The 12891-nt window shown below is 38.0% G+C and overlaps 2 protein-coding genes and 1 long non-coding RNA gene across 6 annotated transcripts in view; 1 reads left to right on the top strand and 2 right to left on the bottom strand.

Annotated features, from left to right (window-relative positions):
- The first annotated feature begins 1080 nt into the window (after window positions 1–1080).
- On the top strand, window positions 1081–2585 carry LOC135628622 (uncharacterized). The gene is made up of 3 exons (XR_010492906.1): window positions 1081–1213; window positions 1857–1990; window positions 2075–2585. It is a non-coding gene; the product is annotated as an uncharacterized LOC135628622 (long non-coding RNA).
- A 3652-nt stretch (window positions 2586–6237) lies between these two features.
- Window positions 6238–12340, bottom strand: LOC103994677 (cytochrome c1-2, heme protein, mitochondrial). 4 transcript variants are annotated; one of them, XM_065136821.1, is made up of 9 exons: window positions 11981–12176; window positions 11768–11890; window positions 11161–11254; window positions 10098–10309; window positions 9043–9322; window positions 8887–8958; window positions 6979–7095; window positions 6823–6888; window positions 6238–6735 (listed from the first exon to the last, which is right to left on the bottom strand). In XM_065136821.1, the coding sequence occupies exons 3-9, from the start codon at window positions 11218–11220 to the stop codon at window positions 6619–6621; spliced, it is 924 nt and encodes a 307-aa protein (XP_064992893.1). In that variant the 5' UTR covers window positions 11221–11254; window positions 11768–11890; window positions 11981–12176; the 3' UTR covers window positions 6238–6618. The 4 variants fall into 4 exon arrangements, with proteins under 4 accessions (XP_064992893.1, XP_009413359.2, XP_064992894.1 ...); XM_009415084.3 differs by lacking the exons at window positions 11768–11890; window positions 11981–12176 and adding an exon at window positions 12183–12340; XM_065136822.1 differs by lacking the exons at window positions 11768–11890; window positions 11981–12176 and adding an exon at window positions 12256–12285.
- A 508-nt stretch (window positions 12341–12848) lies between these two features.
- LOC135629453 (rop guanine nucleotide exchange factor 1-like) overlaps window positions 12849–12891 on the bottom strand; it is a 4939-nt gene continuing 4896 nt past the window's right edge. The window contains exon 5 of the mRNA XM_065136820.1: window positions 12849–12891. This exon is cut by the window's right edge and continues 782 nt beyond it. The gene's annotated coding sequence lies outside the window, so the exon portion shown is untranslated.

The raw sequence follows: 12891 nt of genomic DNA, 5'->3' as shown, positions 1-12891 counted from the left end.
TGGATAGTCCTAGACTATAGAGGTTGTGAATGAATTACATTAGCCTATATCTAATGGAATATTTTCTCGAGCTACCCTCATTCTTCTTCTATAAATAGGATTTTTGGTGCATGTCTTTAGGAGATTTCCTTTACCTAATTATTTTTTTAATATCAATATTTCTTGCTGCTGCCCACTTATTCTGCATGCATATCTGTGAGCTTCTGATCTAACTAAAATATGTTGAATGATGCAGGTTTGCAACATATATTAAGTTTCTGCAGCAAGTGTATGACCTAATTCTTCCCTTTCTTCAGGTATATTCCAAAGAAGTTATCTTCTTGATGTCTGAAATGAATTGACATGGTTAAGATTTACCCTTCTTGAACATGATTTTTTTAATTTTGTTTAGATACACTTCCATGTATCATGATATTTTCACCTTCGCTATTGCTAAAAATTAGAAGGCACTTTTGTTGTCAAGACTTACATATTTATATCACACCATTCCTTTTGATGTCAAGACTTGCATATTTATATCACAAAATTGCTAAAGATAAACAGATCGAGCTCGCTGCTTCTTTGCCCATTCAAATTTATCATAGATTTACAAGCAATTTCTTGAAGTTTAAGATCATTCTGTGTTGAAATTACCGGACTCTCATAGACTTCCTCATGGTGCCTAAATTTTCATGATTTATCCATGAAATTATGGTAGTTAGCGCTTTTTCATCATAATCGTAGCCTTATGTATAAATTTCCAGTTTGGATGTTTGGTTTTGTGCGGTTTTTTTTTTTTTTCTGGTTAATACTTTGTAGCATCTGTCTCTGATTTTCCCAATGAGTTTGTTAGCATTACCTCTGTTACATGTTGACGATTATTCTTGCTGTCAGCCTTTTCTTTAGTTACGAAACTGAACTGGCTGTACTCTTGCCTTTCTATTCTTAATTAGTGCTCAGAATTTACATTATCTCAAATCATGCTCTATTTCTGTAAAGAAGAGAGATCTGTTACAACACTTTCAGATGTCATGCTGGCATTTAGCAATTCTAGAGGCAGATAATATAGCACTGACCCTTCTCTGATTTCATGCTCCAACAGGCTTCTATTAGTGAGAACTATGGGGGAATTCTTAATCTTCCTATTGCCAAAGAATAGGCCTTCAAATTTGAAGATCATTTTCTATAGATTCGTCTATTTCCATATCTTCAATTCAGTGTATTCACTTGCATGGTAAGCGGCAACAGTGATTATGAAAGTTATTCTTTTTCATAATTGTTTCCAAATTTGGCTTATTTTATATGTTTTTTCTTGTTATAGTCATAACAATAAATAACTTAGGAGTTCAGCTAGAATTCTATCAGAAGGATTGTAGCTTCAATCATAAACCTACCAATTGAAGATCAGATTTGCAGGTGGCTCAAAATATAGTAACAAAAGTTCATATTAGTTGGCTATATTTTAACATTCTATTGGATGTATTGAGGTTGCAATTTAATCAAACTTATAATCAGACATAAATATACCAAATTGAAGATCAGTCCTGTTAGATGTGATGCAATGATCAAAATTTAGAAATCAAATTGATGGAACTTGATATGAATACAGGGAACATGGCTAAGTCAATACATACATTTGATAGTCTGATACCATTGATCAAATCAGAGCATAATATTTTCTTCTTTTTCCATCTATCTGATGTATATGTTATTATGTTTTAGGAAGCAAATTTGATTTCTTCAATTGGAGCCTGAACGAGCCTCAATCCTCGTGATAATAGCCTGTTTTAGTCATTGTAACATGTTATGTGGTAGAGATCTGCTATGCTTGCTTGTAATTGGGTTTCTAACATCTTTCCTACTCACTGCTCCCACAGAACTGTAATTGGTGTCAATCGATATCACCAACCCATGCCATCGAGGAAGAAACGAGGTCGACCCAAACATCAGCTTCGATCGGCTGCTTCCATTATCACGTCAAGCTATGTCGTCTTCTAAGTTGGATTTAGAGGTTTGCCGCCCAGTCCTGCTTCTGTTGCATTCTTGAAACTCTCGAGCTTGCACAACTGAACTCCCCGTTGACTCCTCTTGGCAGGAGTTCTCCAAACTTGGACGGCTCGAAGGAGGACTTGGGAAGCAGCAGTTGTGCTCGGCATGAAGAGCTCATCTCGGCACTCGTGTCATCTGATGACTAAATATTTCACTGCCCGAACCACAAGATGGCACCATCTCGATTGGGTCTTCGTTGCGCGTCCACCCGAGGTGAACTCCCTCCCCACATGGGAGAAACCAGAGTGGGCGGCGAAGAAGGCAAGACTCGCGGTGCTCGAGATCCCCACACGACGAGGCCGGAGACATGCGTGCACTGTCCATGGGGAAGAGACGACAGCAGATGCGGCGCACCAAAGCTTGTCGTCCTCCGTTCCTTTCAAAGGTGTGCACGAATTTCGAAGCCCTCCATCTCATTAGCGGGTTGTCCACTAATGTGTTGAAGAGTCAATACAATATAGTTTGCTGTTCCTCTAATCCATTGTTTTTGCTCACACCAGAAGTAATCTTTGGTGTCGAGGCATCACCGAGGTTGATGAGAACCTTCCGTGTCGTGTCATAACATTCATGGACATTGATTGATTCACACAGGTGACGACAAGTTATGCCTTTGTTATCTCATCAAAAACATCCTTTTTGTCTTTTATAGATTAGTCAGTCGGAGGTAAAACCCCGGTGATCTCCCAAAGAACAATCTATTATCCTCGTGATCCTTGTGTAACAATGAGGCACTTGCAGCGGAAGTTGCCATTCCAAATCAAGTGTGTAACCCTACCCTCCTTTATTTTCCTTCTCCATCAACGCCACCACAGAACAAAAAGAAAGACAAGGCAACAACGAGGCATCATTAATGGCCAGGGCCTCGTAGGCTCGGCCCATGGGACGCCTTCGCTATCGTCAGAACCGTCGACGTCGCCGCTGATGGCTGGCCCCGGTCGCGGCCAATAAGCCTGGAGCCTTGTACCTCGCGCACCGCCGGGAAGAGAACAAGGACGAAGAACGCCATGAGAACGATGGCGTTGACGAAGACGATGTGGCGGGAGCTCATAGCGCGCGGTTTCCTGCACGGCGCAAGCTTCTACAATTAAACCGATGACGAAGACAGGGAGAGGGTGACCAGTGATATAGGAAGCAAGGAAGCAGCAGCAGGCGAACGAGGTTTAGGCGTCAGTTGATCTGCGTATGCAAGCAGAAAGAGGCGCGGTTCATAGGTGAGGGAGTTCGACGTTTATTTATGGAGCTCAACATCTGCGTGCGTCCATAGCGAGTTCAGATGACGGTTTGGAGCGTGAAGTCATGCGGTGGTTTGGCCGGTCATACTGCATGATGAACGACCTACCACCAAGTTGAGTTTTGACCTATCGATGCATGGCTCTCATGTTACCAGATCTCGGCCGGAGGAGGAACGTACAATGGCGACACTGGAATCACGGGATCTTCCACTTCCAAGTTTGGCTTGCGTTGTATCCTTGCGGCTCGTTCCGTAGTTTTTGGCACTGGTCCGGTCAAGACCAGCCCCACATCCCACTGCCTGCAATCTGGCGATGCCTCTTTACACGCGCACAGAAACCCAAAAGGAGAGGGTGAGAGAAAGAGATTTGTGTGTTCCATGATGTCTTGAATCCGGCCGGGACGACGAGACCACCAACAAACAAGTACGCACGCAAAGGATTGATGGCATGGCATGGCGGTCGGCTCGATGGTGGTGCGGAAATATGTGCCATGGTTAATTATGTCATACTACTGTACATACAATATGTGGATTGTGAATCTGATGAATTAATTCTATACTAATTCACATTGTCACCAAATTATGATGAAAATGAGTTTCCGAAATCATATCCCAAAACGAGATATCTTTTCCATCCATCTGGTCGTTTGATTCGTTGGTTTCCTAAATATGATGCTCGCGAAGCCACCTTTCTCTACTCGTTCTTCTCTCTCCTGCCGCCTCCAAATCTCGTCTCTATGGTATCATAAAACTAATAAACTCACCATCATATTATCTGAAGCATTGCGGCCGTAACACTTTCTTTTTCCTTTGTGATCGGTAACTTCGTCACTGTGGTAATTTTCTGTTTCCTTTTTTTCCATTAAGATCCATAGATCCTTCACTTTCACTACGACAAACGTGACACTCCCTGTGAGTCCACCTCCCGTTTCCTTGTCTTGAGTTATAGAAGATTTCCAATTTTGTTTTCCGAGTAATGAAATTTTTGGCCTGAGAATTGCAGTAAACATCAGTATTATATGAAAACAGACATCATGTCATGTTTAAGAGCACTTGAGAATTGCAGTAAACATGGATCTGTATCATATGAAGTTAAGATAATGACAGGAATATTGGACAAGAAACCAATTATGAAAGAGGATATATCACGGTAGACTCTGGTTGTCCAATACATGAGGGTGATTTGGAGCCAACTAATGTCCTCTTTAAGACATATTACTGGCTGAAATGTTAAGAGACCAAGAGATTCAAAATGAGATTCTATAAAACTAGATCCAAGACATACCGTACGAGATCCATCCAATAATTAAGTTAGTATAAATTTGAAGAATTTTATCAAATGTCGCATGGGCTAAAAAGTGTCTCATGATGACGATGTAGTCCGAAGTAGGTATAAAAATACGTAGTATGCTGTATTAAAATACAGAAATAACCTTTATGTCAAGATTGAAATCAAATACTTAGATGTAGTTTAATGATAAGTACATTTTGATGTTATTTATTTAGATATTTTTGTTTGATCTATAAGGCACCATTTTTAATCTAAGATTGTTGTCACAAGGAGGAACTAGATCCTTTCTCCTCTCTTCTTATCCTTTCACAAGACCAACTAGATTGATGGTTTAGGGAGAGAGTTGAGGTAATTCCTCAACTATGTTTGTTGTGAGACGAAGACGTGCATCTGTGTGTGTCCGTGCGTGTTCAGTCCTTGGAGGTCCTGTCTATTTACAGACGAGAGTATAGGGTCAAGGATAAAATATTAGGAGATTTTTTTAAATTAAAATTGATTCGATTTGGTTTGAACTAGTTAACCGAACCAAAGAAGAGTATCCTCAAACCAGAATCATTTATAACCTTCAATATTGTATCATTGGTGAATCGGTTCAAACCGGATTGTTTAAGTTTAGCTTAAGTTTGATTTAAAATTTTAATATAATTTGAATATACTTAATCGAAGGAACCCACCAACATAATTATAGGATCTCATACCTCGAATCTCATGCTTACTTGTATTGTGAATATCCGATGAATTCTATACTAATTCGGTCGCTCAATCTATCACATTACCACTATATTTCAATGGCCTTTTTTTATTCATTGGCCAATCTACGATGAAAAGTAGTTTCTTAATTTCTATCATGTCTACTCTACGCTCCTTCTCTCTTAACCTCGAAGTCTCGTATTTATGATTTCAACCGAATTAATTGAGAAGTATCTCTCGAGTATAATGTAAGCCAAATTGACCGAGAGCGTCTGATTGCATTGTTCATGAAGCATCTCTCCATGATGATGATGCAAGTTAAATCGGTCATTGCCGACAGTGACAATTGAATCCAACAAGGATGTGATCTTCGTTGACTAAGATAATCCAACCTCAAATTATTATTGTTCGACATCTAAGACAATCATAAACCTACGCTATTGACGACACATTACGATCGACATATCTAGTAGGCCCCTATCTCATATGGTCGGTGCCATGTCAGATGATGATTTATTTAACTATATGGATCTTTCCACTTAACATTTGACAGAGTAATTGACTTGGCCAAACCATCATTTTATAATCGATGATTCAATATACGACTTAATGGTGATCAAATAATATGCTAATTGCTTTTGTGCTTGACATTTAATCGAATGATTCAAATATATACTAACTGACCTTGTCAAGTATATACCAACAAAGGTCTCAAGTATATACCAACATGGTTTTGTAAGATCCTGTGTCGAATTTTGTAGTCTCTCGACACTTCAACCAACCTGAGACATGCTTGAATAAGGACCTTGATTGCCTTTAAATCATCTCCACATGTCAAATAACCAGAATATGTCATACATATTTCATCACAACCACAAATGATAAATTTGACACTCATTTTTGGTATCGTTGCCAGAGTAGTGAGGTGGTCTCAAAATTAAGCAAAAATATATTGAAAAATCCAAAGAAGAAATAAAGATTGGCTCTACCAAGAACATGCATAAAACTCCAATGCAAAATAAATTATCACTTGATCAGTTGATAACAAATGTGAAATCATTTTACATCAATGTTCTCAGACTCCTTGGATCCATTGCGTAAACGCTAAAACATAATGGATGACTGGCATCACAAAAGCACATTTCCCTTCCAACATAATGTCAAACATAACATGAAATTAAGTTTCTGAAAGAATTAACAAGTCTTTTGTTTAAGGCCATTAAAGCCTTGACAAATCCAAAATTTTAACTCGAGGGGAAAAAGAAAGAACTTCTCTCGGACAGAAGAAAATAGAATGCTTGAGATCCATCCGGCAATGTACATCATCCAAGGTCCTTATTTCCATTTTGTCCATGACATGCAAGTAGCAACAAAGACATTAGTTCACGACATCTACAACCAGCTTGCGTGACTTAATAACAGACCACTTTAGCCGCCGATAGTAAGCAGCTTGGAGAAGAGCAAGCGACAGAACGAAAATCCATTTGAACCCCATCTACCAAAGCAAAGTGCTTAAGGTTAATAGAGAAGCTCACAGGTAATGAAATTATACAAGAAAGTGTGGAGGAAAAAACCATGTTACCAGTTTTCTCTCTTCCATCTCAGGCTCTGCTGCCCACGATAAAAATGTAACAACATCTTTGCCCATCTGGAGCAATGGTGACATCAAGATATCAGAATCTTGCACCTAATACATATATCACAAGGTAAATAGATACGCTACAAGGCAGAATCTTACCTGGGCTTCAGTTGCAGGAGTACCATCTTCGTACTCAACAGCACCATCAATAAGCATTTTTGGCATAGCTATTGCACCACCAGGAAAATAGGGATTGTAATGCAGCCCCTCACGAATCTGTGATTACCACCAATAGAAATAAATCCTCAGTTCAAGGAGTATATGGCTACAGGAGAAAGAAAAACAATGGTGATACATTATCAGATAATGCACAAACTGACACATGCCTACACCCACATTAGCTTTTTCCCTAGAGAAATTTTATATTGGTGGACCAGTATATGGCTACACTCATGTTTAACTTTTTCCCGCATGCACAATGGGTTTTTATTATCACCAAAAGGCAAAAAATATACATAAAATAGTTTCTTTCTGACTGATGACAGCTTATACAATCATGCTAGAAATTTCATAATTAGATATCTGATATAGTTAAACTACCATAAGCTGGTACAACACAAAGGAGGAAAAGTACTAGATGCAATCTCTTAAAAGTAATTAATGGAGAAGAAGCCTCCCAAGAAACATCAGGTACAAGATAAATTAAACACAAAATTCTTTAATATGTGATTCAATGCACACAGGATGACATAATTCAAGAAAAGCCAGGCCCAGAATGAACACTATAAAGTATATCTCCAAACAAAAGCTTATTTGTGTCCTGTTTGTCAAGGTAACTAGATTGAGTTAATGGAATCAATCCATTAACCGTCACCAAAGTCTTTTATAGCTTATAGCCTTAACAGGCTGGTGAGTTATCATCTACTGAGCTGACATCGTTACTATGATGAAACCAATCTTTTTTCTTATTGGCATGGTTGAGTCTTTCCTGAGCTATCTGTAGGGAATTATCTAATAGGGCATAAAGTCCATCAATAAAAGTGATTTCCATATAAGCACTCTATTTTATACCAGTATAATAAATGGCATGTCTAATGGACATAACATAGCAGTATACAAGATGCATTAAAAATAACTTAACAGCAAATTACCTAGTCACAAAACAAAACAAGCAATAGAGAAGAATCATAAATTATCAACAGATTATAGCAGCAAATAGAGGAGGAAAGGAACTTATGAAAGAGAAAAGTGAGGAAGGAATGCATCTAATGAAGACTAAAAAAAAGCAATGCAAAAGAAACGAAGATATAGCTTAATTTTATTGAAAAGCCAGAAGAAAACTCAAAGAGGGAAAACAGAAGAGAAAGAATAATATAATAAGAAATAATTGAAAGAAAAGAAAATGAAGGAAATAAATGAAAGGAATAAGATGGCTAATTCTTGAAGAAGCGAAAAAATGCATATGTTTAAATAATTATAAAGCAACAGACAGGAAACAAGCACATTTTGACTAAAAGATACCAACAACTGTGTAGACTCAATTTGCTTACATCAACAATTGAAAAAAAAAACGATAAACAACAACTTACTTTCTTCCAGCATATTAGCAGTTATAATGTAAAATGCAAATGCAAACAGCAATGAGATGTACTTTTTATACCTACAGGAATTACAAACACATAAGCACATCATAATCATGTTTTTAATGATATATCTCTTCAGACAGAATCACCAATTGGCATCAAAACTACTGAAGAAATTACAAATATGAATATTTTCAAACTCGTTATAAGCAAGTAAACCCCACAAAAAAAAAACCATAAAACATTATACATTTTGTTCAGAATTTACTTTCCATTTTGAAAATTCATTCAATGGACAACAACAAAGAGTGCAAATTCAGTTGATGCCAGAAGATTAGTTTGAACATAGAAGAAGATCACATGTAAAAGCCTCACTAGTTAAGCTTGCTGAAGTGTAACAAACAAGACTATAGCAGTGTCATTGGTGTTTCCTAACATTATCATACAAACACAGGAAAATTTTAAACTATAACCAGAATATTACCGAAACACCAGCAGGAGGATCACGATAGCCAGTGAGAAGGGCAAACACATAGTTCTGGCCATTGTGTCGTGCCTGGAAAAAGGTAAAGAATCACAAAGAATGCCATGGAAAAGATGAACATTACAGGTAAACAAAATATGCATGTACTCATTGTACCTTCGTGATTAGGCTCAGGTCAGGAGGATATGCTCCTCCATTTGCAAATCTTGCTGCTTGTTCATTGGGGTATGGCTGCGGAAAACGATCACTTAATTTACCAGGGCGAGTAAACATTTCACCTTCATCATTTGGGCCATCAACAACCTCAATCTCAGCAGCCATTGCTTTTGTCTCCTCTTCAGTGTATGCAACACCAACAAGATCTCGATATGAAATCAGAGACATCGAATGACAAGAGGCACATACTTGTTGGAAAACTTGGTGACCCCGCCGAATTCTGCCCATATCATATCATGTAACAATTGCTACATAAGTCTTATGCTGAATAAATACAGTTTCATTCCACCTAAAAGAATTATCACATAAGCTGGTAAACATAATTGTGCAAACAAAACAAATTATATATTTCAAGGTTTTTAATCTCAGGCACTTGAGCCATACTGATCCAGGCCATAGTTACAGTGTCATTCCACTTAAAAGAATTATCACATATGCTGGTAAACATAATTGTGCAAAAGAAACAAAGTCTATAATCCAAGATTTTTAGTTTCGGATAACGAATTTGTACCAGTCCAGATTGAGACTGGTACAAGTTCGAACTGTACTAGCATACCATGTGTTGGTAATATGCCACTACATACCAAGTTTTGGAAAAAGCCTAAACAAATTGAAAAATAATAAAATGTTACTGCCCCGTACAGGCCCTGTACCGAGCATATCATCCGATTTACCCTGCTTCATGTGCCAATAGACTACTGGATCACTAAATACTGTTCATCCTGGACAGTATTGCAAAAACCTTGCTATTGTCAATAAAGTGGAAATAACTATTTGTACCTTACAAAAGCTAATATGAAAAAAAAATTGGAAGTCATCAGACAAGGTAACTCCATTTAAGAACCAAACTAACTTTTTTCAGCTATACAATTAATCTCTTCGTAGTTTGCGACACCACAATACTCGAACTACAGTGGTTTTGTTTGATAGCATACAAGAAAAAGTAAAGTTCACAATTTACAAAAAAACAAAGCCATTAGCATCCTTTTACTTACGATGCATGGTCATACGAATCAAGGATACCCTTATGAGGCCATGGATAAATTGGGGCTGCTAAACCATGCTCTGCTTCATCAGCAGATGCCAAGGAAGCAAAACCCAGAGCACCAGTAATACCAACTCCAAGTAATGCAAGCACCTTTGGAGATTTCATACCAGCTGATCCGGTAGCCTCTTCCTGCTTTATATATTGAACAAAAGATGGAACCTGCATATAAAAGAATCTCATAAGACTAATATAAGTTTTTAGTCAGGAAGGAAAATTTTATTTTACATATAATCATACCATAATCTGTACAAAAATCAAGAAAGCAAAAAATGGAACTAATGATTTCTTGTTAAGAATAAAAAATCATAAAAGTATTTCTCGCTATAGTAGTATTAACAAGAAATGTTTCACAATATATCCCAAATGCATGTTCATAGGCATTCCTATGCTGATTGATTTCCATTGAAAATCTTGTACTACATTTCTTCAATAGATGTTGGAAGGTTTGGTGCTTTGCTAACACACCATCAACTCAAGAGTATCATCTTCATTACAATTTGCTCCTCTAATTTTACAGGACAAACATTTTTCTCCAAAAAGTTCAAGTGAATAACTTAAGCCACTGAAATCCAAAGTTTCATATGCAGTTTGGACAGATCCTAAATGCAACCTGTCTTCTGTTAAAAATATGATCATATCAATCAACCTTTAGAAAATAACTAAATATCTGGTCAACCTAGACTGACAGAAGGAGAGAACATGGAAATAAAAAGAAAAGAGTAAAGGTGGGGAAGGAAACCTTGTTCCAAAGATCATTCTCTTCCTCTCTAATGTGTATGTAGATATCCAAGATTAACTTGTACATACAAGATCGAGGAAGTGCATATCATGTTTAAAGAATCTAAAACAAGACTTTCATTCGTAAGTGGTCTACCACAGCATGGAAGCAAAGTGTCTCTTTTTTATCGAACCCTAAAATTTGACAATTTGAAAGAGACAACTAACACACACATGATATGAACCTTGCTGAGAAGGTACAAAATAGATTAGGTTCAAAAAGAAATACTTACTGATGACTGGAACTGAAAATGCTTCCTCAGGAGCTGGCTGATGCCTCTTCCAGCAGCCATTAGTGCTTAAAAGAAGACGTTTGGAACTTCACCACTGAATTATGAGAAATATAAATCAGAAGAATACAAGTGTGAGATATCCTATGAGATAAATACCATTATATCAAGATAAAAATGGCATAAATGCATTCAGAAATCGATGTGAAACCAAGAAAGCAATAAACAGAAATATTTAGTATATAATCACAGACAACTACAAATTCTGATTTAATCTTCTTTGTTTCTCAGGCATACTGGTTGGGATGGAATGTTAAGTTTGCCAGACTAATCCACCATTGTTGTTTCCAGAATATGTTACTAATCATTTGGTTGAGAAAAAAAAGGCGAATCAAAGTCCAACTTAGCAGATGAAATTCCAAGTCTTGCTAAACAAATCACCAATGTCATTGCTGGAATATCTCTCTAATTAGAATCCTTCACATAAATCCTGTTCTACACTGGGAAACATAGCAATCATTGTCAAACTGCAGATAATTTGTAAATATGTAGAATGCAAACCCCAAAAGAAGAAAAAATATATTTTTAATGAGGATTACACATTTCGAACCCTATTTTTGCCTTTAGAATAGAAGTTTCTTCATTAGGCGGCACTAGCACTGGTAGATCGAGCGATCTCTCCCCGAGTGACAACCCCACAACATCAATCCAACCTCGCCTAACACCAAAAGATCTGCGGCTCCGATCAAAATCGGTCTACTAGTATGACCATCAAATCATCAAAAGCCCAAGTAGAAAAAGGGGGTAAGAATTCAAGACGAACCTCGCAATTCTTGATCCAACTTCGATTACAAGTACAAGAGGCATAAACCATACGACTCAAAACGTAAATCATGTTGATGACCCGAAGAATATTCACCACGAAGACCACAATTTGGACTAGCTCATGATCGAATTGATCCACCAATAACAACAATCAGAGGAAGAAATCGTTGAGATGGACAAAAGAAAACGAAGGGAAGGACCTGGACGAGCTGCTGCTTCAGAGAGAAGGAGATTGGATCGGAGAGCCGTCGAAAGAGCACACGCTTGCCCTACCTGGCTAAGCCGCAGTGGCCGATGGGGATCGGTGTCGACTCCGAGCGCGTGGCAGGTTGACGCCCTCTTGGTTAACCGGCAGCTGTGGGTAGGAAATTTAGAAGAGCCCGAACCCAAATTCCAGCGTTATATCGCGCGGACCCAATCCCTTCTATGTTAAGTTGGACCAGTTGAGTCGATATTGGGTCAAATTATAAATTTAGGAGAGCCGGAGCCCAATTCCATCGATACAAGTGCAGACACAAACCCAATTCCGCTGAGCTGTTTCAGTTGAGTCAACCTTGGGTCAAATTGGAAAGCCCGAGCCCAATTCGATCGCTACATCGCCGCAGAACCCAACCCAACTCCGCTGAGCCGGTCCACTTGAGTCCAGGATTGGTCAAATCCTCGCCTGAAACCGGTGTACGAATCAACCCGATTAATCGAAACCTTTGTACGTGTTTTTTTGGCTCAAGGAGATATCTGGCAATTTATGTCAGATGCTTGTTTTTTGAAGTTTCAGCTAAAGATCTTCACCTGACTTCATCTCCTATTATGTATCAAATCACAATTACACTAACTTGAACAGAAATGACACTCTTAAGACACAGTAAGGGAGGCTAAAATTCATGAAGAACATGCTGTTGTTAGGAAGGT

Source organism: Musa acuminata, chromosome BXJ3-1, assembly GCF_036884655.1.
Source record: "Musa acuminata AAA Group cultivar baxijiao chromosome BXJ3-1, Cavendish_Baxijiao_AAA, whole genome shotgun sequence".
Classification (NCBI taxonomy): Eukaryota; Viridiplantae; Streptophyta; class Magnoliopsida; order Zingiberales; family Musaceae; genus Musa; species Musa acuminata.
Note: the sequence above shows the minus strand (reverse complement) of the source record. Positions and strands in the feature narration are given on the sequence as shown.